Below are 27,971 nucleotides of genomic sequence, written 5' to 3'. Positions count from 1 at the left end.
CAACACACACTTACACATATACAAACACACACATACTGTGTATATGGAAAAGTTGCCACCATGAAAACATACAAAAAGTAAAACTTTACAAATGTTACCTCATTATTGCAAAACAGAAAGGAAGCAAACTTGCTGGGAAAAAAAAAACCACTAACAAGTAAAACTGACTAATCTTAAAAAAATGCTAAAGACTCTCTTATTTTATGTAGTCTAATACTTACCTGCTCTATTCATTACAGGCCTTGCACCTTTTAAAGCACATAGACGCTTCCCTCCAAAAGGTATATATTGCTGATTTAGTGGTAAACTTTCAGTTTTCAGAAGCTGTCTTCTTTGCTTATCCCTTATAATACACTGGATAGTCTTTAAAAATTCTTTTTTACTTTCTGGGGAGCTGCAACATAAAAAAGCATATTAAAACATAAAACAAATAGGCATTACCCAAGTCCTTGGCTTAGAAAGCCGCTATTCAACACAATGTCAGCTCAAGACTTTTGGCTTTTCCTAAAATATACTTTAAGTCTCATGCTTGATAAACAAAACTTTGCTTCACAGTCAACCAAAGAGAATAGGCTTATGTGCATGCTAGAAACTAATGGCAATATGACTGTTCCTTTAAAACCATCACAGATGTTGCTGCTCACCGCTCTGATTCTGGCTGTAACTTACATACACACACACACACACACAGACACAGACACACATACATACACACACACACAGACACACATACATACACACATACATACACACACACACAGACACACATACATACACACACATACATATATATATATATATATATATATATATATATATATATATATATATAAACACATATACATACATACATATACACATATACATACATATATATAAAATACACATATATATATATACTGCTAAAAAGAATTAAAGGAACACTTTTTAATCAGAGTATAGCATAAAGTCAATGAAACTTATGGGATATTAATCTGGTCAGTTAAGTAGCAGAGGGGTTGTTAATCAGTTTCAGCTGCTGTGGTGTTAATGAAATTAACAACAGATGCACTAGAGGGGCAACAATGAGATGACCCCAAAACAGGAATGGTTTAACAGGTGGAGGCCACTGACATTTTCCCTCCTCATCTTTTCTGACTGTTTCTTCACTAGTTTTGCATTTGGCTACAGTCAGTGTCACTACTGGTAGCTTGAGGCGATACCTGGACCCTACAGAGGTTGCACAGGTAGTCCAACTTCTCCAGGATGGCACATCAATACATGTCATTGCCAGAAGGTTTGCTGTGTCTCCCTGCACAGTCTCAAGGGCATGGAGGAGATTCTAGGAGACAAGCAGTTACTCTAGGAGAGCTGGAGAGGGCCATAGAAGGTCCATAAACCATCAGCAGGACCAGTATCTGCTCCTTTGGGCAAGGAGGAACAGGATGAGCACTGCCAGAGCCCTACAAAATGACCTCCAGCAGGCCACTGGTGTGAATGTCTCTGACCAAACAACCAGAAAGACTTCATGAGGGTGACCCAAGGGCCCCATGTCCTCTAATGGGCCCTGAGCTCACTGCCCAGCAGCATGCAGCTCGATTGGCATTCGCCATAGAATACCAGAATTGGCAGATGCACCACTGGTGCCCTGTGCTTTTTACAGATGAGCAGGTTCACCTGAGCACGTGACAGAAGTGAAAGGGTCTGGAGAAGCCATGGAGAACATTATGCTGCCTGTAACATCATTCAGCATGAACAGTTTGGTGGTGGGTTAATGATTGTCTGGGGAGGCATATCCATGGAGGGTCACACAGACCGCTACAGGCTTGACAAAGGCACCTTGGCTGCCATTAGGTATCAGGATGAAATCCTTGGACCCATTGTCAGACCCTATGCTGGTACAGTGGCTCCTGGTGCACGACAATTCCTGGCCTCATGTGGTGAGAGTATGCAGGCAGTTCCAGGAGGATGAAGGAATTGATACCATTGACTTGCCACCACACTTTCCTGACCTAAATCCAATAGAACACCTCTGGGACATTATGTTTTGGTCCATCCAATGCCACCAGGTTGCACCTCAGACTGTCCAGGAGCTCAGTGATGCCCTGGTCCAGATCTGGGAGGAGATCCCCACAACACCATCTGTCATCTCATTAGAAGCATGCACCGATGTTGTCAGGCATGTATACACGAACACAGGGGCCATACAAAGTGCTGCGTACAATTTTGAGTTGCTGCAATTAAATTTTGGCAAAATGGACTAGCCTGCCACATAATTTTTTCACTCTGATCTTTGGGGCGTCTTTGAATTCAGGGCTCTGTAGGTTGATCATTTTTATTTCCATCAAATGATGTGTCATCCTTTCGTTCCTAACACATTACCCAGTCTCTAACAGTATAGATATCCAGGAGGATTTCTTTTTCCCATTGAGATCTGATGTGTTTTCAAAGTGTTCCTTTAATTTTTTTGAGCAGTTTATATATATATATATATATATATATATATATATATATATATATATATATATATATATATATATATATACTAGCAGAATACCCGAGCTTAGCAGCAGAGAAGTAGTGTTTTAAAGAAGGTACGAAAAAGAAAAGGAAAAATTTTAAAAATAACATGATTGTTAATGTAATTGTTTTGTCATTGATATGAGTGTTGTTCTCATATCTATCTATCTATCTCTATATATATATATATATATATAGCAAAATACCCCACTTGGCAGTGAGAAGTAGTGTGTTAAAGAAGGAAAGAGAAAGAAAAGGAAACATTTTGAAAATAACCTAACATGATTGTCAATGTAATTGTTTTGTCACTGTTATGAGTGTCGCTGTGAGATATATATATATATATATATATATAGCAAAATACCAGCTTCGAGCGATGTCATGTGTTAAAGAAGTTATGAAAAGAAAAGGAAACATTTTAAAAATAATGTAATATGATTGTCAAAGTAATTGTTTTGTGTATTTGGTGGCAGCGTCACGAAGTTGTTTTCGTAGCTGCGTCAGAAAATGTACCACCACGCCTGACACGCCTCCTTTTTACTGTTTTCTCACAGCTTGGATTGCTGCTGTCATATATATATATACACACACACATACACACACACACACACATACATATACACAGATGGAGCCACGTCAAATAGCCGCGACCGTGCGAATGGCGTGCGAATAGCGTACGGCTGCCCTATGCACGCCGTGATCCCCCCCTCCCTCTACTGACAGAAGGCGTGTCAAGATTTCACAGTAAACACGCCCATTCATGCCCTATTTATTCATTTACCTGGTTCCACCACTAGATGGCGCTTTGTTCTCAAGAACACGTTAACACACACCAGCAATTTAGCTGCGCTGAGTTGCAATCACGTGATTTTAACATTATATTTTATTATTATAATTACAACATTATATTATATTATATTATTATATAGGAGCTTCCATGTCTGCCTATCATATAGTGCCTTTCCTTCCTACCTATCTATATATCTATCCCCTTAGCTGTTTTTTATATATCTTATTATACAGTGCCTTCCCTGTTTATTTATATATCTATTGCCTTCTCTGCCTGTCTGTCTGTCTGATTGCATATAGCGCTGAACTTACTGCTCTGTACTATTCTGTCCTCTGCATGTCCTGGAGTACAAAAGAAACAGCACCATACAGCAACATGTGCGAACTGGCAAGATCGGGAAAAACACGGTCACTGATTACAAACCGCAAGATGAATGAAAGAGACAATAATATATGTGAAAACATCATTGCAGTAATGCAGTATTATTTGAAAGCGAATAGCGTCAGATCGGGTTTGAATATGCCCGATCTGACGCTGTTCGCTTTCAAATAATATGCATGTACTGTGCGTTGAAAGTGCTGCACTGAATAAGCTGACTCCTTCTGTAACAGCGTGTATTCAAACCCGATCTGACGCTAATATTGCATGTACTTAACTATTTTAGAATAAAAACATACAGACTGACTGAAATCAAATGTAAGAGCCAGTGTAAATGCATGATAATTGTAAAGGTTAGCTTTTTTTAAATTCAGTTCCATTCTCTCAGTCGTGTTCACGACCCATCGCCCCCCCCCCCAATCTGACAATGCTGTTTTCACATAAAGACGCTATAACTCAAATGTGATTTATTTGGAGACGCGCTATAGCTCGAATGTGATTTATTTGGAGACGCGCTATAACTCAAATGTGATTTATTTGGAGACGCTATACTCGAATGTGATTTATTTGGAGACGCTATACTCGAATGTTATTTAAACAGGGAAGAAAGTACAATGTCAGGTGCTCATTCAGTGTAATAGGAACCATAGCACAGAGAGATGTGTACACTGCAACAAGTACACATGTCGTGAATGTAGGAAGGGTGTGTGGGAATTGTTAATATTTGAATGTGATGATTTTATACAGCACGGATCGGAAATCAGCAATTCTTAGCATTGCACCACGCAAGCTGTCGTATCAACCGCCTACTGTAACTTGCTTTATTTTTTCTTCACTTATAGTCTAGAATAAAAGTGCACTTGTTTTTATTCTTGTACACCAACATATGTTCCTGTGTTTGAGCGACATGGGCATGCTCAAAAAAATAGACGTGTAATGCCACGAAAACTGCATGCAGGCACTTCAGTTCACAAGCATTGGTACGAGAATGCAGTCACAAGTACGCTGCAGAGCTACAGCGCATCTTTATGTGAAAACAGCATTCTCAGATGGGGGGGTAGGAAGGATCCTGAACACGACTGAGAGAATGAAAAGTGAATAAAAAAACTAACCTTTACAAGTATCATAAATTACACTGTTACACACTGAAATCAAATGCATGTTTTTATTCTAAAATAGTAAGACTAAGAGCAGTTTACTTCTCAAAACAAAGTGGTGCAGGATCGAACTCACGATCTTCTGACCCAGTCGGAGCTGATTCAATTGCGCTTACGGAGGCAGTCACATAAACAAGTGTCAATGTCGCATGTTAAGGCGGTTTTTTTCTGCAGTTATATTTTTGAATAAAAGCATACTTGTTCTGTTATATTTGTTCCTTTTGTGAAAGTGTTTGATATTTGGACTTCAGGCTTCATACATTATATAGTTTATGCTTACATTTTGTCATTTACTACTACAATATGAAAACGTTTCTGTTTTAAAATGTGTTTACACGGATTACTGTAGAAACGGAACACACGTGAAAAGCGTGTATTCCAAATAATGATCTATTATTTCCACTCTAAAACTCCACTTCACTCCCAGATAATCAATCAAGGCATGAGCTGGGAGAAGTTTGTGCACGTTCTAAGTCGTTCGGGGGATGGAATAGCCGGCTACTTGCAGCTTTTCTTTTATCAGCACATTTAGATTAACAAAAGACACTGGCGGAGAGGTGAGAACGGTTTTAAGAAGCGATTGACTAGTTTTGGAAGAATACATTTTATTTCTAAAGTCGTGTGTGTTTTAATTGTTGGGGATTGTTTGGGTATTTAAAAAACATTTACTTGAACCAACTACTTACAGTAAATGGGCAAAAATGGGAGACGCTTTGTTTTAAATAGTCAAAGAGTTGGGCTAACAATAATAATTATTATTAATATTATTACTGGTCATAGAAACAAATGAAAACAATAGTTAAACACTTGATCATATGTATCTGTGCTAGTTTGTGTTTGTGATTATGTGACCCATAATAATTTTTCTCAGTATAAATAATTTTTGGGTTTTAAGAACTCCATCAAAAGAGCAAACACAAACTTAGAAGTGAGAAACCTCAGTGGAGAATCCTGACTATGACATGGTGCTAATTGCTCTGTGTGTGTTTTTTGGCGGGGAGGGTTCTTTAGACCTGTCTGCAAATGTGTTTGTGTTAAAGCCAACGGAGAAATGCAGGAGCGCACACACACACACACCTCTCATCCACAAATGCTTTAACTGTTGTCTTGTAAATCGTTGATTAAACCTATGAACACAGCTGTTCAGCAGTCCTAAACACAAGCGCATGGTCTATTTTTGTCCTTAATTAAAAGACATCAATACGTTAATAATTAACACAAAGATAACATTGTTTATTTTGCTGAATAAGGTAATAAGCTATATTTAAAATAAAACAAACCAGGAAGTAAGTGTTTTATACATTAAAGTACTCTGTATAACCAAGTGCCCTAACAAACAGCAACAGTGTACAGTACAGACAAAGAGTGTGTGTGCTGGTGGGGATTGGAAGGTGAATTAGGATACCTCATTTACAAGACAAAAGACGGTCTGAGGTGTGAATGCGCAGCTCCGCTTTGCTCTTCGGTGTGTGTGTGTTTTTTTAGGTTACTAGGGGTGCATTCTTAAATTCAGTCTGTCTAAATCTTTATAAACGCCAAGTTGGAAAATCATGTTTGAGAAAATGACAACAACAATTAAAATCTTGATCATTTGCGTCCGTGCTATTTCGTGCTTAAGTGACCCAAAATATTTTTCTTAGTTTTCTTAGAACTTCATTAAAAGACAAACTTAGGAGGAGTGGAATGTGAGAAATCTCAACGGAGAATGTACTGACTTCTCCTTATTACTGACTGTTAGATGGTGCTAAAATGTTTTTTCGTCCTGCTGGCACGCAAATGTGTTTGTGTTAAAGCCAGCTCAGACAAACCTGACGAATGCCGGAGCGCACACACACACACACGGTGGCACTTTGGCGTTAGTGCTTCAACGTTAAACGAAGCCCGTAAACTTGATCCTGAACAGCAGACTGACTTTAACAATAATAGTTGATTGTTTTATATTTATGTTTTTGTATATACTGTATTTTTAAATGTTCAAATGAACGTTTCAGAGTATATAATTTGTTGTGTCATCTGTTTACAGTGTTGGCTGATTTTGTGATTGAGACCCATGGGTTACATTGAACTGGAGTGGGACAAACGGCAAAGCCAAATTGAAGGTGCACGAGACTGTCATGCAGAGATTTCCGGATCTGACAGCGCACCACTGGTTCCGAGTCGGCTATTCCATCCCCCCAACGACTTAAAACGTGCACAAACTTCTCCCAGCTCATGCCTTGATTGATTATCTGGGAGTGAAGTGGAGTTTTAGAGTGGAAATAATAGATCATTATTTGGAATACACGATTTCACGTGTGTTCCGTTTCTACAGTAATCCGTGTAAACACAACTTAACTGGGTCGGGAACACTTAATATAAAGCATTTAATGTGCTACATTAATTAATGACGGGTTTGAGAAAATCTAGTAAATTAAACATTCATTTTAAGATTTAGTTTAGTTTGCGACATTCTACTGACAAAATAAACTATTAGAATAAAGTGGAAATGTCGACTTTAATCTCAACATAATTGGCGACAATAAAGTGGAAATGTCGAGAATAAAGTCAACATGTTGACTTTAATCTCGACATTTAGATTTTTTTCTTCACTGTGTCCGTATTTTTTTTTTCACCGTGGCCCTAATACGCTTCCGTAATGTACACTGGCTCTTACAGACTGACTGAAATCAAATGTATGTTTTTATTCTAAAATAGTTAAGTACATGCAATATTATTTGAAAACGAACAGCGTCAGATCGGGTTTGAATACACGCTGATGCTGTTACAGAAGGAGTCATCTTATTCAGTGAAGCAGTTTCAACGCACAGTACATGCAATATTATTTGAAAGCGAACAGCGCCAGATCGGGCATATTCAAACCCGATCTGACGCTATTCGCTTTCAAATAATATTGCATTAGTGCGATGATGTTTTTACATATATTGTCTCTTTCATTCATCTTGTGGTTTGTAATCAGTGACCGCGTGTTTTTTCCCCGATCTTGCCAGTTCGCACATGTTGCTGTATGGTGCTGTTTCTTTTATACTCCAGGACATGCAGAGGACAGAATAGTACAGAGCAGTGAGTTCAGCGCTATATGCAATCAGACAGACAGACAGGCAGAGAAGGCACTAGATATATAAATAAACAGGGAAGGCACTGTATAATAGATATATAAAAAACAGCTAAGGGGATAGATATATAGATAGGTAGGAAGGAAAGGCACTATATGATAGGCAGACAGGGAAGCTCCTATATAATAATGCAATATTGTTTGAAAACCAATATGTAAATGCATGATAATTGTAAAGGTTAGCTTTTTTTTTTTAAATTCAGTTCCATTCTCTCAGTCGCGTTCACGACCCCCCCCAATCTGACAATGCTGTTTTCATATAAAAACGCGCTATAACTCAAATGGGATTTATTTGGAGACGCTATAGCTTGAATGTGATTTATTTGGAGACGCTATACTCGAATGTGATTTATTTGGAGACGTGCTATACTCGAATGTGATTTATATAGGGAAGAAAGTACAATGTCAGGTGCTCATTCAGTGTAATAGGAACCATAGCACAGAGAGATGTGTACACTGCAACAAGTACACATGTCGTGAATGTAGGAAGGGTGTGTGGAATTGTTAATACTTGAATGTGATGATTTTATACAGCACGGATTGGAAATCAGCAGTTCTTAGCATTGCACCACGCAAGCTGTCGTATCAACCGCCTACTGTAACTTGCTTTATTTTTTCTTCACTTATAGTCTAGAATAAAAATATTTTACTAACTAGTTTTATTAATTCATTATTTAATAATAAATAGCATAATTATCATGGGTTGTGTATTGAGTGATTTAACAAATCTGTTTTATTAATCGGTTTGTTGTTGTTTTTTACCACGTCATCTATTTATGAAACTATATTGACAATACAAGAACTGCCTATACAGTATATTAAAGATACGGTATAGGGCTTCCTGGACACTGCAGTTAACTGAAGCAGTCAATGCTCCATCTGGCGGGATTATACAGCATTGCAACCATCTTTTTAGAAAGCGCATGGGGGCGTTTATGGGGCGGGGCATCGTTAACGCGTCATCGCTGGGATCACATTCCGCGCACGGATCGTGCATGGTCCTGTCATGGACCTGTCATGCTCCAGGCGGCCGTTTGACGTGGCTCCCACTGTATACATATATACATACATATATACATATATATATATATATATATATATATATATATATATATATATATATATATATATATATATATATATCTTCATATCTACATATTATATGTATGTATGTATGTATGTATGTATGTATGTATGTATGTATGTATGTGTGTGTGTGTGTGTGTGTGTGTGTATATATAATATAGATATATGTGTGTATATATATATATATATATATATATATATATATATATATATATATATATATACATATATATATACACATACATATACTTGTGTGTATGTTTGTATGTGTCTATATGTGTATGTATAGCTTTGGTCACTGAGTGCAAGGGAAAAATAATGAAATATAGTCTATAAGTTATTAAACAGTAAAACATTAACGCTTTAAGAAGTACAGGTACATTGAGCACTACTGGAGTGGTTGTGGTAAACTACATTTTAAAGACTGTGTAACAAACAGGTAAGTAACTAACAGCAGCTAAAATGTATATGGATCATCTCTCGGTAGTAGATCCCTTTTGAAAGGCGCTACACGACGGCTGTGGTATAGAAATTACATTTTCTATGTGAACGCTCAAATTTGTGCCTCTGGTAATGTGCCTTACCGCAATTAAAGAAAATTATTTTGTGTCCTCTGCCGTGTTAAGAGAGAAAGGCTTTGGTTTGGGATAAAAGGAAAAAGGTGTAAAGAAAGGAAAGTTGCCTTTTCTTTTATATAGTATAGAGAGATGTGTTCGCTGACGCTATGATCGCTTTTGGGACAGTCGCGTGGGTCTTGTGTAGACTGGTGAGACGCCCCGCCATTAATCGGCTGTGATGGCACTGTGAGTCCTCCACTCGTATGCGTGTGTTCATAATCCGAGCTGAGGACCTGATAATCGATACGCAAAAGAAAGTGTGAATGCCTTAATATTATTTTGCGTGGTGTAGAAAAGGGGTCCCATGTTTGCACTTGTCTGGGCTATAGCTCAGGGGGCGGATGAAAAAAATTAAAAGTGCTCACTTTGACTTAAGGCAGAAGCGCAGTCAGCGCCTCAAAGGCCGGCACAGCTATGCACGCTGGCTGCTCGACTTTTGCTGGGCAGGAGACCCCTTTGTACACACGCTCATGATATCAAAAGTCTCAGCTCTTTGGAGGCAATTCATATATTATATATATAGCAAAATACCCGCGCAGCAGGAGAAGTAGTGTGTTAAAGAAGTAATGAAAAGAAAAGGAAACATTTTAATAATAACGTAACATGATTGACATTGTCATGAGTGTTGCTATCATATATATTCCTGCCTAAATAAGTCACCCTCGCTTCGCTCTTACTTTTTACCGCTCATTTAATCATGGCTAGTGGCGGAAAAATTATAAAATGGAAGGAGGATGGCTTTACCAAAACAATTATTGATGGCTTAATCGATTATTCATAAAGCTTGAATTGGTGATCTGTTTTTCTGTGTTAACCTCATATTTTTCATACTTCTTCTCAAACTAAGGTGGTGCGAGGGTAAAATGAATCGGGATGCTTGATCAATGTAATCGTGTACCAGGAAATCATGCATTGACAAAAGCTCCCTTTGCTTGTAATGCAAAGTGTGATTAAATGCATTATTTTTCAACGTTATGGAGCACATGCATCGAAGCTTCTCAGCTGTGCTTGTGCTAAGAAAAGGAAAGATTTTAAAAATAGCGTAACACGATTGTCAATGTGACCTTTTGTAAGTAGTGCCTGGAGGATTCAGTGTGTTGAAACTCTAGAGACAGCGTGTGTATTAACTTGTGGATTTTTCTGTGAGTATTTGGTGGCAGTGTGACGTAGTTGCTTCGATGACGGCGTTAGCATGAGCTCAGCTCAGAGCGAAATGAGGTGGGAGGGGAGATGATGACGGACTCCCCACCGCCTTTAACTGTCAATCCCCACAAACACAGTCTCTCGAAATTTGCATAAGCACACCCCTTCACCTACAATTTTAACTTAGTTACAAAGTGATCAAAACTCTCGCTTATATCCCGCGCCCTATCATTAAACTTGTATCCCCATTACCTGTGGGCATGTGAAACGCCAGCGTAGCCTGTCTATGAACTTAATTTAAAGTTTAGGTTTACACCTTGCTTTCTTTCCGAGGTAGCAGCACTCATGAATATGGTAGTATATGCCACTCGCCGCTTCTTATTGTTTCGCTGCCTTCTCAATTATATAATGCATGTTTTCTTAAGCGCTTTTGGAGGTCTTCCTGGTTTTCTACGCACTGCGCTGACAGTCAGTTCACGGATTACGTGGGAGGCGTGATGATGTCACACTAAACTCCCCCCACGCCTTTGCAGCTCTACTCCATTACAGTTAATGGAGAAAAATACCTTCCAGTTATGACCATTAGGCGTAGAATTTCGAAATGAAACCTGTCCAACTTTTGTAAGTAAGCTGTAAGGAATGAGCCTGCCAAATTTCAGCCTTCTACCTACACGGGAAGTTGGAGAATTAGTGATGAGTCAGTGAGTGAGTGAGGGCTTTGCCTTTTATTAGTATAGATAGATATATATATATATATATACATATATATATATATATACATATATATATACACATACACACACATATATACACACACATACAGTGGGTACGGAAAGTATTCAGACCCCCTTCAATTTTTCACTGTTTGTTATATTGCAGCCATTTGCTAAAATCATTTAAATTAATTTTTTTCCTCATTAATGTACACACAGCACCTCATATTGACAGACAAAAAAAAAGATTTTTTGAAATTGTTGCAGATTTATTAAAAAAGAAAAACTGAAATATCACATGGCCCTGAGTATTCAGACCCTTTGCTGTGACACTCATATATTTAACTCAGGTGCTTTCTGATCATCCTTGAGATCACCTTCATTTGAGTCCAGCTGTGTTTGATTATACTGATTGGACTTGATTAGGAAAGCCACACCCCTGTCTATATAAAATCTTGCAGCTCACAATGCATGTCATAGCAGATAGAAATTGTGTTGATGTCTGGTGAACGCAGATTTCAATGCAAGACACCCTATGAGACCACCCATTTCCCATGCTACAGTTAGCAAACTGCTTGCTAAGTTTCGTGAAACTGGTTCAGTGTTGGATTTGCCAAAATGTGGACGCATGAAAACTGTCACTAATGAAGAAACATCAGTGGCTGTCCTAGCTTCATTCAGCAAGAGCCTACAGCGTAGCACTCGCCGCATGTCACTGGAGAGTGGCATTAGTCGAACATCCCTTCGGCGGATATTAGCTACTCACAAATGGCACCCTTACAAACTCCAGCTACTGCAGCATCTCAACGAGGATGACCCAGATCGGCGCACTGAATTTGCAGAATGGGCAAAACAAAAATTGAAACAGGACCCTCAGTTTACGCAGAAGATTTTGTTCAGTGATGAGGCAAACTTTTATGTGAATGGAGAAGTTAACAAACAAAACCACCGCTATTGGTCTGACACTAACCCACATTGGATAGATCCCTCCAAGACTGTTGGAACAAAAAAATTGATGGTATGGTATATGGGGTACAAAGATAGTGGGGCCATTCTTCATCATTGGAAACCTCAAGGCCACTGGATATGTGAAATTGCTACATGATGATGTGTTTCCCTCTTTATTCACTGAAGCTGGCACGTTCCCTGAGTTTTTCCAGCAAGATGGTGCACCACCACTCACTCATCACTAATTCTCCAACTTCCCGTGTAGGTAGAAGGCTCATTCCTTACAGCTTACTTACAAAAGTTTGGCATGTTTCATTTCGAAATTCTACGTGTAATGGTCATAACTGGAACCTATTTTTTCGTCCATATACTATAAAAGACTTCTGCTCGATGCCCGTGGGAGGCGGAGTTACGCCACGTAATTTAGTGCCTGCCCATATAAGGCCGTCCGTCAGCGGCAATCCAATAGAAACACTGCCGCTAAATATTCACGGGTGAAGGACTGTGCTTATGCAGAGGAAGATGAGATGGTCAGGGTGGTGTTTGGCACTAACTCAGCAAAACTGCGAGAGAAACTTTTAAGTGCCGGGTCTTAGCTAACATTAAATACAGCCGTGGACATCGCACGAGATGGCACCAGCACAGCTATGAACCTTCGATGCATGTACACCGAGCGGCTCACATGAAATGACGAGTGCACAGACAAAAGCTACAGTTCCAAAGAGTGCTGAACAAAACCGAATTACACAATTGAGAAGGCAGCAAAAAAATATGAAGCGTGTGATACATACAAGCATATTCATAAGTGCAGCTACTGTGGAAACAAAGTACACGATGGAAAAAGTCAATGTCCCGCTAAAGGAAGACAGTGTAAAAAAAAAAAAAAACCCATGCATGCAGTGTGTCATGTCTCAGATAAAGAAGACGACAAGCTGTTTATTGATGCAGTAAGAAACGAATCAATGAATGAAACCTGTTATCTTTACAACGATTGACAAACACGGAATGAACTTGAACACATCCTACAAATACGAACCTGATTGAAAGAAATAATGATAATCAAATCCTTGATGACAGCTACACTCATAACACAAAACAATTACTGTATATTGACAATCATGTTACGTTATTTTTAAAATGTTCCCTTTTTTTTTTTTTCCCCTCCTTGAACCGTCACCTTATCGTGGTGGAGGGGTTTGCGTGTCCCAATGATCCTAGGAGCTATGTTGTCCGGGGCTTTATGCCCCTGGTAGGGCCACCCAAGGCAAACTGGTCCTAGGTGAGGGATGAGACAAAGAGTGGTTCAACAAACCTCCAATGATGAAAAAACTTGGACGACGCTTTCCCTTGCCCGACGCTGGTCACCGGGCCCCCTCTGGAGCCAGGCCTGGAGGTGGGGCTCGATGGCGAGCGCCTGGTGGCCGGGCCTGCACCCATGGGGCTCGCCGGGCACAGCCCGAAGAGGTAACGTGGGTCCTCCTCCCCATGGGCTCACCACCTATGGGAGGGGCCAAGGAGGTTGGGTGCAATGTGAGTTGGGTGGTGGCGAGGCGGGACCTTGGCGGTCTGATCCTCGGCTACAGAAACTGGCTCTTGGGACGTGGAATGTCACCTCTGAAGGGGAAGGAGCCTGAGCTAGTGCGCTAGGTCGAGAGGCTCCGGCTAGATATAGACGGACTCACCTCGACGCACAGCTTGGACTCTGGAACCAATCTCCTTGAGAGGGGCTGGACTCTCTACCACTCTGGAGTTGCCCGGTGAGAGGCCGAGCAGGTGTGGGCATACTTATTGCCCCCACTGGAGCCTGTGCATTGGGGTTTACCCCGGTGGACGAGAGGGTGGCCTCCCTCCGCCTTCGGGTGGGGGGAAGGGTCCTGACTGTTGTTTGTGCGTATGCCAACAGCAGTTTGGAGTATCCACCCTTTTGGAGTCTCTGGAGGGGTTGCTAGAGGGCATACCTTCTGGGATTCCCTCGTTTTGCTGGGAGACTTCAATGCTCACGGGCAATGACAGTGAGACCTGGAAGGGCGTGATTGGGAGGAATGGCCCCGATCTGAACCCAGCGTGTTTTGTTATTGGACTTCTGTGCTCGCCATGGATTGTCCATAACGAACACCATGTTCAAGCATAAGGGTGTTCATATGTGCACTTGGCACCAGGACACCCTAGGCCTCAGGTCGATGATCGACTTTGTGGTGGTCGCCGGACTTGCGCCATATGTCTTGGACACTCGGGTGAAGAGAGGGGCGGAGCTGTCAACTGATCACCACCTGGTGGTGAGTTGGCCGATGGTGGGGAAGATGCCGGTCAGACCTGGTAGGCCCAAACGTGTTGTGAGGGTCTGCTGGGAACGGCTGGCAGAGTCCCCTGTCAGAAGTAGCTTCAACTCCCACCTCCGCAGAACTTCAACCACGCCCCGAGGGAGGTGGGGACATTGAGTCCAATGGGCCATGTTCCGCGCCTCTATTGTTGAGGCGGCTGACGGAGCTGTGGCCGCAAGGTGGTCGGTGCCTGTCGTGGCGGCAATCCCCAACCCGCTGGTGGACACCGCGTGAGGGATGCCCAAGCTGAAGAAGGAGTCCTATAGGACTTTTTGTCCTGTGGGTCTCTGGAGGCAGCTGATAGGTACCGCAGGCCAAGCGAACGCTGCTTCGTTGTTGCTGAGGCAAAACTCGGGCATGGGAGGAGTTTGAGAGGCCATGGAGAACACTTTCGGACGGCTTCGAGGAGATTCTGGTCCACCGTCCGCGCCTCAGGAGGGGAAGCAGTGCAGTGTCAACACCGTATATGGTGGGGATGGTGCGCTGCTGACCTCGACTCGGTTGTGGGTCGGTGGGAGGAGTACTTCAAGACCTCCTCAATCCCACTAACATGCCTTCCACGAGGAAGCAGAGCCTGGGGACTCTGAGGTGGGCTCTCCCATCTCTGGGACTGAAGTCACCGAGGTGGTCAAAAACTCCTTGGTGGCAGGGCCCCGGGTGGATGAGATACCGAGTTCCTTAAGGCTCTGGATGTTGTAGGACTGTCTTGGTTGACACGCCTCTGCAACATCGCATGGACATCGGGACAGTGCCTCTGGATTGGCAGACGGGTGGTGGTCCCCTCTTAAAAAGGGGACCGGAGGGTGTGTTCCAACTATAGAGGGATCACACCTCAGCCTCCCTGGAAAAGTCTATTCGGGGTTCTGGAGAGGAGGGTCCGCCGGATAGTCAACCTCGGATTCAGGAGGAACAGTGTGGTTTTCGCCCTGGTCGGAACAGTGGACCAGCTCTTCACCCTTAGCAGAGTCCTGAGGGTGCATGGGAGTTTGCCCGACCGGTCTACATGTGTTTTGTGGACTTGGAAAAGGCATTCGACCGTGTCCCTCGGGAATCCTGTGGGGGTGCTCCGGGAGTGGGGTACCGGACCCCTGATAAGAGCTGTTCGGTCTCTGTACAACCGTGTCAGAGCTTGGTCCGCATTGCCGCAGTAAGTCGAGCCCGCTTCCAGTGAGAGTTGGACTCGCCAGGGCTGCCCTTTGTCACCGATTCTGTTCATAACTTTATGGACAGAATTTCTAGGCGCAGCCAGGGTGTTGAAGGGGTCCGTTTGGTGGACTCAGGATTGGGTCACTGCTTTTGCAGATGATGTTGTCCTGTTTGCTTCATCAGGCCATGATCTTCAGCTCTCTATGGATCGGTTCGCAGCTGAGCGTGAAGCGGCTGGGATGAGAATCAGCACCTCCAAATCCGAGAGCATGGTCCTCAGCCGGAAAAGGGTGGAGTGCCCTCTCAGGGTTGGAGGAGAGATCCTGCCCCAAGTGGAGGAGTTCAAGTATCTCGGGGTCTTGTTCACGAGTGAGGGAAGAATGGAGCGTGAGATCGACAGGCGGATCGGTGCGGCATCATGGTCGTGGTGAAAAAGGAGCTAGGGCCGTAAGGCAAAGCTCTCAATTTACCAGTCGATCTACCCTCCTACCCTCACCTATGGTCATGAGCTGTGGGTAGTGACCGAAAGAACGAGATCGCGAATACAAGCGGCTGAAATGAGTTTCCTCCGCAGGGTGTCTGGGCTTTCCCTTAAAGATAGGGTGAGAAGCTCAGTCATCCGGGAGGGGCTCAGAGTAGAGCCACTGCTCCTCCGCATCGAGAGGAGTCAGATGAGGTGGCTCGGGCATCTGATCAGGATGCCTCCTGAACGCCTCCCTGGTGAGGTGTTCCGGGCATGTCCAACCGGGAGGAGGCCCCGGGGAAGACTGGAAGAAGTGGCCGGGGAGAGGGAAGTCTGGGCCTCTCTGCTTAAGCTGCTACCCCCGCGACCCGACCTCGGATAAGCGGAAGAGGATGGATGGATGTTCCCTTTTCTTTTTCATAACTTGTTTAATACACCCCTTCTCCGTTGCGAATCGCAGGTATATATATATATCTATACTAATAAAAGGCAAAGCCCTCACTGACTGACTGACTCATCACTAATTCTCCAACTTCCCGTATAGGTAGAAGGCTGAAATTTGGCAGACTCATTCCTTACAGCTTCCATACAAAAGTTGGGCAGGTTTCATTTCGAAATTCTACGCATAATGGTCATAACTAGAAGCTATTTTTCTCCATTTACTGTAATGGAGTTGAACGTGAAAGCCGTGGGGGACGGAGTTTCGTGTGACATCATCACGCCTCTCACGTAATCACACATTACGTAGAAAACCAGGAAGAGCTACAAAAAGCGCTGAAGAAAACATACATTATATAATTAAGAAGGCAGCGAAACAATTAGAAGCAAGCGAGTGACATATAAAATCATATTCAGCGGCTCATGTGAACTGACGCAGTGCGCTGACAAAAAGCAACAGTTCCAAAGAGTGCTGAACAAAAAACGAATTACACTGCTACGCTCAAATAGACAAACCGCACGCCCTGGCGCAATAGTAAAGGCTTCGCCTCTAGCGCCGAGGTTCGATTCCCGAGAGGGGATGCACTAAGTATGTACGCGCTTCTCGGATTCATTTTAGCCTCGCATCCCCTTGGTTTGAGACGTATGAAAAAATATGCGGTTAACGCAGAAAGACAGGTCACCAATTGAAGCTTTATGAATAATGGATACTTTATTTGCGATCAATGATTGTTTTGGTAAAGCCATACTCCGTGTATTCATTAGATGAACGGTAAAAAAGTAAGAGCGAGGGGAGGGTAACTTATTGAGGCACACAGGCAAAACCACAATAGCACGCGGGCTCGATGTACTGTAGTGCGCGTCAACTCGATCTGAATTGCGCGATCACATTCGAAAAAATATTTCTTTTCAAGTTCTATTTTGTCCATATGTGTCAAACTCAAGGCCCACGGGCCACATCCGGCCCGCGAGATCATTTTATATACTGTATTATTGTTATTAATGGCCCGGGGATATGAAGCGCTGGTAACACAATAAACTACAGATCTCATAATGCAGCGCTTCAGCTGCCTTGCCGAACACTTACCGCGTTAATCAAGTCTTTTTACCCGTGCAAAATCACAAAGTGATTCCAAGTGAAGCTACTATTATGGTAGACACAAATGCACCAGTGCAACTTGCCCCACTTTCCCTGTTGCCAAGTAATGTTGAACCAAGTCGGCACAACGGTGTTCCCAAATACGCAATTTGCTGATAAACTGAGCGCACTGCGCACTGAGTTCGCACAACGCTTTGGTGACTTTGAAGAACAAAAAAAGAATTTTGAGTTGTTTCGCAACCCATTTGCCGTCGATGTGGAAACTGCACCTGTGCAGATTCAGATGGAGGTGATTGAGCTGCAGTGTAATGTCACACTGAAGGCAAAGTACGATACTGCAGGGCCCGCACAGTTTATTCACTCCATTCCCGCAGAAATGCTCCAGCTCCGTCTACATGCGGCTCGAACCGTGTGTATGTTTGGTACCACATATCTGTGTGAGAAGCTCTTCTCAGTCATGAAGACGAACAAAACAGCACACAGGAGTCACCTCACTGATGAGCACCTGCAGTCCATCCTGAGAATCTCCACAACACAGAACCTCACACCAAACATAAACGATCTTGTTGCCAAAAAAAGATGCCACGCATCCAGCTCTGATAAAATGGCATAAGAACAAAGACAACTGAATGATTTGATTTGTTATTGCTGAAAAGAACAAATTTGATTTATATTTCCAGGTTTTGTTATGCACCATGTTCATATTTGAATTTGTATAATTTTGACAGGATATATTTTTATGGAGAGCAAAATCTTTTGGGATATTTAAAATTTAAGTTTATTTTTTATATAAAATTACATAAGAGTAAAGAAATTTGAATGTTTGTTCTTTTAACGTTTACTTTATTTCTAACTTGTATAATTTAGACAGAATATATTTTTATGGAGAGCAAAATATTATAAGTTATTTAAGGTTTGAGTTGATTTAGCGTCTGGTGGACAAAGTGCTAAAGCCTCATAACTCATATAGTGCTGCCTACCTGGATGCTGTGGTCATCTATTCCAGCACATGGAGGGAACACCTACAGCATGTCCAAGCGGTATTACGGACACTTGGTGAGGCCGGGCTACGGATTAATCCCAAGAAGTGTTTCTTTGGATTAAGCGAGGCCAAATATTTAGGCTACCTGGTGGCCCAGGGTACCGTAAGGCCACAATGCTCCAAGATTGATGCCATTTTGAAATGGTCCCTTCCACGAACCAAGCGGCAGGTCCAAGCCTTTCTCGGGTTAGCCGGGTACTACTGCCGGTTTGTACCCAGGTTCTCGGAGAGAGCGGCGCCCTTGACTGATTTAACAAAGAAGAGGGCCCTGAACTTTGTGGTATGGACTGAGAAGACAGGCACTGCATTTGGTGACTTGAAGCAGGCCCTTACGTCCACACCTATTTTGATGGCACCTAACTTTTCTTTGCCTCTAATCCTCCAGACGGACGCTTCGAACACAGGCCTGGGCGCCGTGCTGAGCCAAAGTGTCGATGGTGTGGGACACCCCGTCATGTTCCTGAGCCGGAAACTGTTGGACTGGGAGACCAGGAATGCAGCGGTGGAAAGGGAGGCTTTGGCGATTAAATGGGCGATTACTCAGCTGAGGTACTACCTGTTGGGCCGGGAATTCACCCTTGTCAGGGACCATGCACCTCTACAGTGGATGGCCCTGCACAAGGAGTCGAATCCGCGGGTCACCCGGTGGTTTCTTGACCTGCAGCTGTACAAGTTTTCGCTCGTTCATTGTCGGTGTGCTCTCCATGCCAACGCTGATGCTCTGTCTCGGGTTCATGACCTCTCGGTTAGGGTCGCCCGACCCGACAGGTCTGGGCTGGGCTGGGCTGATGGGGCCTAGGCACGCGTGCGTGCGCATGGGAGGCAGCTAAAGGGCTCGAGTGAAGACAGTTCTGAGGCATGCCGGGATGTGGCAGAGTGCACTCTTTTTCTCACTTCCCTGTAGACCAAACCCGGGAGGCTCCACCTGGCTCTCTTGACATCACTTCTGGGACCGAACCTGATCTAATGAATAATGAACACGTGCCCGACCCTTATGACCTCACTTCCTGTCTTCCCCTTTAAAAGCCTACCCTTTTCCCTCCTCCCGCAGTCTGGTTTTAGACTCCGTTGTATGCACTTCAGTGCCAGTGCTTTGAAAATGACTTTTGCAGCCAGGATACCAAATTATATGGGTGGCTGCCCCAAACCTTTATCGGTCTTTGTCTCGCTTTTATTACAGTATATATATATATATATATATATATATATATATATATATATATATATATATATATATATATATATATATATATATATATATATATATATATATATATATATATATATGACAGCAACACTCATCACTCACAACAGTGACAAAACAATTACATTGACAATCATGTTACGTTATTTTCAAAATGTTTCCTTTTCTTTTCATTACTTTTTAACACACTCTGGCCAAGCACGGGTATTTTGCTAGTGTGTGTGTGTGTGTGTGTATATATATATATATGGCGCAATGGTAGAGACTTCGCCTCTAGCGCCGAGGTTCGATTCCCGACAGGGGGTGCACCGAGTATGTACGCGCGCTTTTCGATTCATTTTACCCTCACATCCCCTTGGTTTGAGACGATGAAAAATATGCGGTTAACGCAGAAAGACAGATCACCAATTGAAGCTTTATGAATAATGGATACAAAGCGCGTTCCCAAGACTGATCGGATGCAAATTTAATTTCAAAAGACTACCCGACGGAAGCCTTGATAAAAGCATGGTTTTGTGCACACTGAAAAGCAAGCAAAATTAGATGCATTACAGAAAGCGGACTTTGTGGCTCTTACTGGGGATCATTGGACTTCCATGACCGTTAGTAATTCTACTTACATCTAATTAAAAAATGTTCAATGATCACACTGTTTTAGCCTAATGTACAAAATAATTTTGGCTAAGGTTACTCAGAGTTTAAAGGTGAAGCTGGTCAAATTACCTTTTATGTTTCTGCCTTATTTTTTAAGAAGAAAAACTGCACTTTATGTTGAAATTTTTTTAATTATTATTTAAAGACAATACCATTCTGAAAATGTACTTAAAATACCACTTTATTTTTAAGTCTGCCTAATTTTAGCCAGGGATGAGATTTTTGTTTCTGTTTTGAATTGAAATGCAGTTTAAAAGCATTTTTTTTTTCCAGAAATTAAAAGAGCTTGAGTTTACAATATTCATGTCCATTTCTATTATTTGATTCTGTCGCCCACTAAAACCCTTTTAAATTAAAAAAAATCATTTGCGATTTGGGACAAATTTTCATGTGTGATTACATATGATTAATCAAGATTAATTATTACACAGCCTCTAATATTTTTAATCGAGTCCCACCCCTAATATATATCTGTAGATATATATATATATATATATATATATATATATATATATATATATATATATATATATATATATATATATATATATATATATACTTATATATACTCAAAAAAAAGTCCCTTTTTCAGGACTGTGTATTTCAACAATAATGTTTTAAAAATCCAAATAACTTTACAGATCTTCATTGTAAAGGGTTTAAACAATGTTTTCCATGCATGTTCAATTAACCATAATCAATTAATTAACATGCACCTGTGGAATGGTCGTTAAGACCTTAACAGCTTACAGAAAGTAGGCATTTAAGGTCACAGTTCTAAAAACGCAGGACACTAAAGAGACTTGTCTACTGACTGTGAAAAACACCCAAAGAAAGATGCCCAGGGTCCCTGCTCATCTGCGTGAACGTGCATTAGGCATGCTGCAGGGAGGCATGAGGACTGCTGATGTGGCTAGGGCAATAAATTGCCATGTCCGCACTGTGAGACGCCTAAGACAGCGCTACAAGGAGACAAGGACAGCTGATCATCCTCGCAGTGGAAGACCACGTGTAACAACACCTGCACAGGATCGGTACATCCGAATATCACACCTGGGTGACAGGTACAGGATGGCCACAACAACTGCCCGAGTCACACCAGGAACACACAATCCCTCCATCAGTGCTCAGACTGTCCGCAATAGGCTGAGAGAGGCTGGACTGAGGGCTTGTAGGCCTGTTGTAAGGCAGGTCCTTACCAGACATCACCAGCAACAACGCCGCCTATGGGCACAAACCCATCTTCGCTGGACCAGACAGGAGTGGCAAAAAGTGCTCTTCACTGATGAGTCACGGTTTTGTCTCACCAGGGGTGATGGACGGATTCGTGTTTATCGTCGAAGGAATTGAGCACGTCTGGGACCTGTTGGATCGCAGGGTGAGGGCTAGGGCCATTCCCCCGGAAATGTCCAGGAACTTGCAGGTGCCTTGGTGGAAGAGTGGGGTAACAAATCACAGCAAGAACTGACAAATCTGGTCCAGTCCATGAGGATGAGATGCACTGCAGTACTTCAAGCAGCTGGTGGCCACACCAGATACTGACTGGTACTTTTGATTTTGAGCCTCACTTCATTCAGGGACACATTGTGAAACATTTTTAGTTTACGTCTTATGGTGTTGACTCTTTTAGTGTTCATACAAATATTTACACATTACGTTTACTGAAAGTAAAAACAGTTGAAAGTCAGAGGATATATATATATATCTGTATATATGTATGTATATATGTTTGTGTGTGTGTATATATATATGTTTGTGTGTGTGTATATATATATATATATATATATATATATATATATATATATATATATATATATATATATATATATATATATATACATACACACACACACACAGTGATCCCTTGTTATATCGCGCTTCAACTTTCGCGGCTTCACTCTATCGCGGATTTATGTAAGCATATCTAAATACATATCATGGATTTTTCGCTGGTTCGCGGATTTCTGCGGATAATGGGTCTTTTAATTTATGGTACACGCTCCTCAGTATAGCCGCTTTTCCACTGCATAGTACGGCACGACACGGTTCAGTACAGCTCACCTTGGTTCGGCTCAGTTCAGCTCGGTTTGCGTTTCGACTGCAGTTTAGTACCGCTTTAGAGTGGGCGGGATTATTCACGTGTCGTTATAGTTGCGCCGCCTCTACTGCTCGCTCTTCATTTTTTTTAACTTGTCCCTACAGTGTTTGTAAGTCCTATGGTAGCCGTGGTGCGCCAAGAGCTGAGCACCTCCTGGAAAATTTTTTCATTCTGCGTCGCCCATCCAGCTCTCGCTGGATCCGCTCCTCGGCTACCAACGAGAGGAACGTCTGTACTTCCTCAACAGACCACGGAACAGCCATTTTTGGTTAAAACCAGTTCGAACCTTCGCGGGTCTGTTGTGTCTGTGGTCGCAAGTTCAGTGACGCAGTAATGACGATTTTCTCCGCCAATCAGTGACCAGCAGAGTTTACACGCCACATTTTGGTAACGGTTCGGCACGCTTGGAACCTCGGCTGAGGTGGTACTAAAAAAAGGACCAGGTACTGTTCCCAGTGGAAAGCCCCGCAAAAGTGAGCTGTACTGAACCGTGTCGTGCCGTACTATGCAGTGGAAAAGCGGCTTTTGTTTGCCCAGTTGATTTCATACAAGGGACGCTATTGGCGGATGGCTGAGAAGCTACCCAAACACAGCACGTATTACATATTAACTAAAACTCCTCAATGATATACGTTCGCACATTTCAAAGCTCTAACAGCCCGTATTGATTTTTGATTGTTTGCTTTTCTCTGCGCCTGACGGAGGGGTTGTAAGCAGAGGGGCTGTTTGCACAGAGGCTGTTTGCTTAGAAGATACAGACGCTTCTCTAAATAATGCTGAAAAGACTACCTTCACATTGATCCCTTCACTGCGGCGGCTTTATCGCGGTGCTTCGTTTACTTAAAAGCACAACGGCCCTATTGATTTTTGTTTACTTTTCTTTCTCTCTCTCTCACTGACATTCTCTGCTCCTGACGGCGCTTGTGTTTGCATTCTTTTAATTGTGAGAAAGAACTGTCATCTCTGTCTTGTCATGGAGCACAGTTTAAACTTTTCACTAAAGGGTGTTATTTCATGTCTAGAGGGCTCTAATAATGTTAAAATCGTATTTAGAAAGTCGTAAACAGGTTTTCTATGCTCTAACTGCGAAAATATTTATAAATAAAGATTTATAAATAAAGAATCCTACTTCGTGGAAATTCATTTATCTGTCTGGAGCGGATTAACCGCGATAAACAAGGGTTTACTGTGTAACTGTGCATAGAATATTTATAAACAGTGTGGGAGAGTTTCTAAGGGCTTAAAATATATAAAAATAACCATACAAACATATGATTTCTACTTCGCGGATTTTCACCTATCGCGGGGGGTTCTGGAACGCAACCCCCGCGATCGAGGAGGATTACTATATATATATATATATATATATATATATATATATATATATATATATACACACACAGTGGTGTGAAAAACTATTTGCCCCCTTCCTGATTTCTTATTCTTTTGCATGTTTGTCACACACAATGTTTCTGATCATCAAACACATTTAACCATTAGTCAAATATAACACAAGTAAACACAAAATGCAGTTTTTAAATGATGGTTTTTATTATTTAGGGAGAAAAAAATCCAAACCTACATGGCCCTGTGTGAAAAAGTAATTGCCCCTGAACCTAACAACTGGTTGGGCCACCCTTAGCAGCAATAACTGCAATCAAGCGCATGATAACTTGCAATGAGTCTTTTACAGCTCTGGAGGAATTTTGGCCCACTCATCTTTGCAGAATTGTTGTAATTCAGCTTTATTTGAGGGTTTTCTAGCATGAATCGCCTTTTTAAGGTCATGCCATAGCATCTCAATTGGATTCAGGTCAGGACTTTGACTAGGCCACTCCAAAGTCTTCATTTTGTTTTTTTTTCAGCGATTCAGAGGTGGATTTGCTGGTGTGTTTTGGGTCATTGTCCTGTTGCAGCACCCAAGATCGCTTCAGCTTGAGTTGACGAACAGATGGCCGGACATTCTCCTTCAGGATTTTTGGTAGACAGTAGAATTCATGGTTCCATCTATCACAGCAAGCCTTCCAGGTCCTGAAGCAGCAAAACAACCCCAGACCATCACACTACCACCACCATATTTTACTGTTGGTATGATGTTCTTTTCTGAAATGCTGTGTTCCTTTTACGCCAGATGTAACGGGACATTTGCCTTCCAAAAAGTTCAACTTTTGTCTCATCAGTCCACAAGGTATTTTCCCCAAAAGTCTTGGCAATCATTGAGATGTTTCTTAGCAAAATTGAGATGAGCCCTAATGTTCTTTTAGTGGTTTGCATCGTGGAAATCTGCCATGCAGGCCGTTTTTGCCCAGTCTCTTTCTTATGGTGGAGTCGTGAACACTGACCTTAATTGAGGCAAGTGAGGCCTGCAGTTCTTTAGACGTTGTCCTGGGGTCTTTTGTGACCTCTCGGATGAGTCGCCTCTGCGCTCTTGGGGTAATTTTGGTCGGCCGGCCACTCCTGGGAAGGTTCACCTCTGTTCCATGTTTTTTCCATTTGTGGATAATGGTTCTCACTGTGGTTCGCTGGAGTCCCAAAGCTTTAGAAATGGCTTTATAACCTTTACCAGACTGATAGATCTCAATTACTTCTGTTCTCATTTGTTCCTGAATTTCTTTGGATCTTGGCATGATGTCTAGCTTTTGAGGTGCTTTTGGTCTACTTCTCTGTGTCAGGCAGCTCCTATTTAAGTGATTTCTTGATTGAAACAGGTGTGGCAGTAATCAGGCCTGGGAGTGGCTACGGAAATTGAACTCAGGTGTGATACACCACAGTTAGGTTATTTTTTTTTAACAAGGGGGCAATTACTTTTTCACACACGGCCATGTAGGTTTGGATTTTTTTTATCCCTAAATAATAAAAACCATCATTTAAAAACTGCATTTTGTGTTTACTTGTGTTATATTTGACTAATGGTTAAATGTGTTTGATCAGAAACATTTTGTGTGACAAACATGCAAAAGAATAAGAAACCAGGAAGGGGGCAAATAGTTTTTCACACCACTGTATATAAGCAACACTCATGACAATGAAAACACAATTGCACTGTCAATCATGTTGCGTTATTAAAATGTTTCCTTTTCTTTTTCATTACTTCTTTAACACACTACTTCTCCGCTGCGAAGAGTGGGTATTTTGCTAGTTTACCCTATAAAACTCCAGGCACCTCACACGCAAATAAGGAGCCTAGGCTTGAGCTGGGAGAATTTTTTGCCCGAGTTGAGTTCTGTCAATTATGGGGGGTGGGGGGTTGAGGCTTTCACTGATGGGTCAACAGGCTGCTTGTGCTGATCGACGCATTTACAAAACAAAAGACTTTGATGGAGGGGTGCAAAGGAATTCAGGGTGGGCCAGGATTACAAGTTTATTTCATAGGCTTCAGGAATTCTAACATTAAATGTTACAGCGTTAACCAACAAGAAATTTTACATCAACATTAGTAATAGGAAAATTGACTTTCTTACATAAAGTGAAACGTGGCTCACCTCTAATGGTGCGGCTGTTTACGGCTTTACTCATGCGGTTTGCTAAGGCAAGAAAGACAGCGGTTTAACAAATAGTTACTCAAGCCAGTTAAAGTTTAAATATTTCAGCTTTGGTGTGTTTGCATCTTTTGAGTATCTTGCCATTCTTATTCAAGGAGTTTCTCAGTCTCTAGTATTGTCTGTGTATAGACCAGTGTAAATTATAAGTATGACAGGTTCCTAATTGTTGGAAACTTTCATTTTCATATCGATAACCAGTGTGACCTAAAGCAAAAGAATTCATTAACTTCCTGCACTGTTGATCTGAGCCAGCACATTAGCAAGCCCACACGTAAGGGGGTCACATGCCAGATTTAGTGATTACTAAAGGATTAAATGTTGATGTGAGGCAGATCATGTATATTGGTTTATCTGACCATTTTTTCATATTATTTAATGTAGACATACTGACAGCTACAGCTAATGAGAAGCATAATTGTTAAACGCTACTTTGATACATCTGCAGCTTTAAAGTTTGCTAACATTCTAAACAACAAGTTTGTTTGTAGTGATTACTACAATTGTGATAATGTAAATAGTAAGGTGAAAAATTGAAATGCTAAAGTGTGAACTGCCGCCGACATTGTCGCTCCTGAAAAGATAGTTAAAAAACCCTCCAGCACTATTATACCATGGATGACCCAAAGAATGTCTGATTTAAAGAAAACATGCCAGAGAGCTGAATGTAAATGTAGAAATGCTAAATTGATAGCTCACTATGAAATACTGAAGGCTAAAATAATAGAATATAACAACATAGTGCATCTGGAGAGGTGGTGCTACTTCTCTAAAATTATAAACAACAATGCAGGTAATAGAAGAGTTTTATTCTCTACTATTGATTTGTTTGCTAAACCCAGGTCACTCAATGGAATGTCTCCAAAAAACTACCAGTGTGAAACTTGAGGCTTTTGCTATATTTTTTAATTCCAAAATTAATGATATTAGAAGTATAGCACATCTGCCCAAAACGGTCCTATTAAACCCCGGTATTCCTTTGTAAGAGAATTAAATTTGATCACCAGGACAGATTTACCCGATCTATGTAGATTCATTTCTCAAATGAAACCCTCCACACCTGCTTCCTTGACCAACAAGCCTTTTCAAAGAAGTATCTGATGTGGTAATAGGTGTGCTTGACACAGCAAACCCATCATTATATACGAGGGTCTTCCCAGACTGTCTTAAGACTGTTGTTGTTAAATCCCGCTCTAGGGAAAATCTCTGTTTATGATAATATTAGACCTATTTCTAACGTGCCTTTCTTAAGTAAAATCCTAGACAGTCTCGATGCATGCTCAATAATCCAGGTAAGGAAATTCTAGAAAGTTGATTCTGTTCATCCAGACCTTTCTCCGATTTGTTTCTTCAATATGCTTGTGTGGCAAGCTATCGTTTCTGACCACTGAATAAAACATGACAGATTGGGGACCTTAGGATTCAGCCATTACTGATGCAACACCAGACACCACTCTTTTAGTTCAGTTCATATTTATGCATTTAGGCTTGTCAAATGTAGAATTCCTGGAAGAGGATGAGAAA

The 27,971-nt window shown here is 41.7% G+C and overlaps 1 protein-coding gene across 5 annotated transcripts in view; it reads right to left on the bottom strand.

The window, feature by feature from the left end:
• Positions 1-27,971, bottom strand: part of LOC120523519 (T-lymphoma invasion and metastasis-inducing protein 1-like) — a 495,064-nt gene that overhangs the window by 6,119 nt on the left and 460,974 nt on the right. For all 5 annotated transcript variants that reach the window (XM_039744911.1, XM_039744910.1, XM_039744912.1 and 2 more), the window contains one exon: positions 222-394. In XM_039744911.1, coding sequence (XP_039600845.1) covers positions 222-394 — 173 coding nt within the window. The remainder of the gene's footprint in view (positions 1-221; positions 395-27,971) is intronic.

This window comes from Polypterus senegalus, chromosome 2, assembly GCF_016835505.1.
Source record: "Polypterus senegalus isolate Bchr_013 chromosome 2, ASM1683550v1, whole genome shotgun sequence".
NCBI classification, from domain to species: domain Eukaryota; kingdom Metazoa; phylum Chordata; class Cladistia; order Polypteriformes; family Polypteridae; genus Polypterus; species Polypterus senegalus.
The sequence above is the reverse complement of the archived record's forward strand: the minus strand, read 5'-3'. Positions and strand labels throughout refer to the sequence as shown.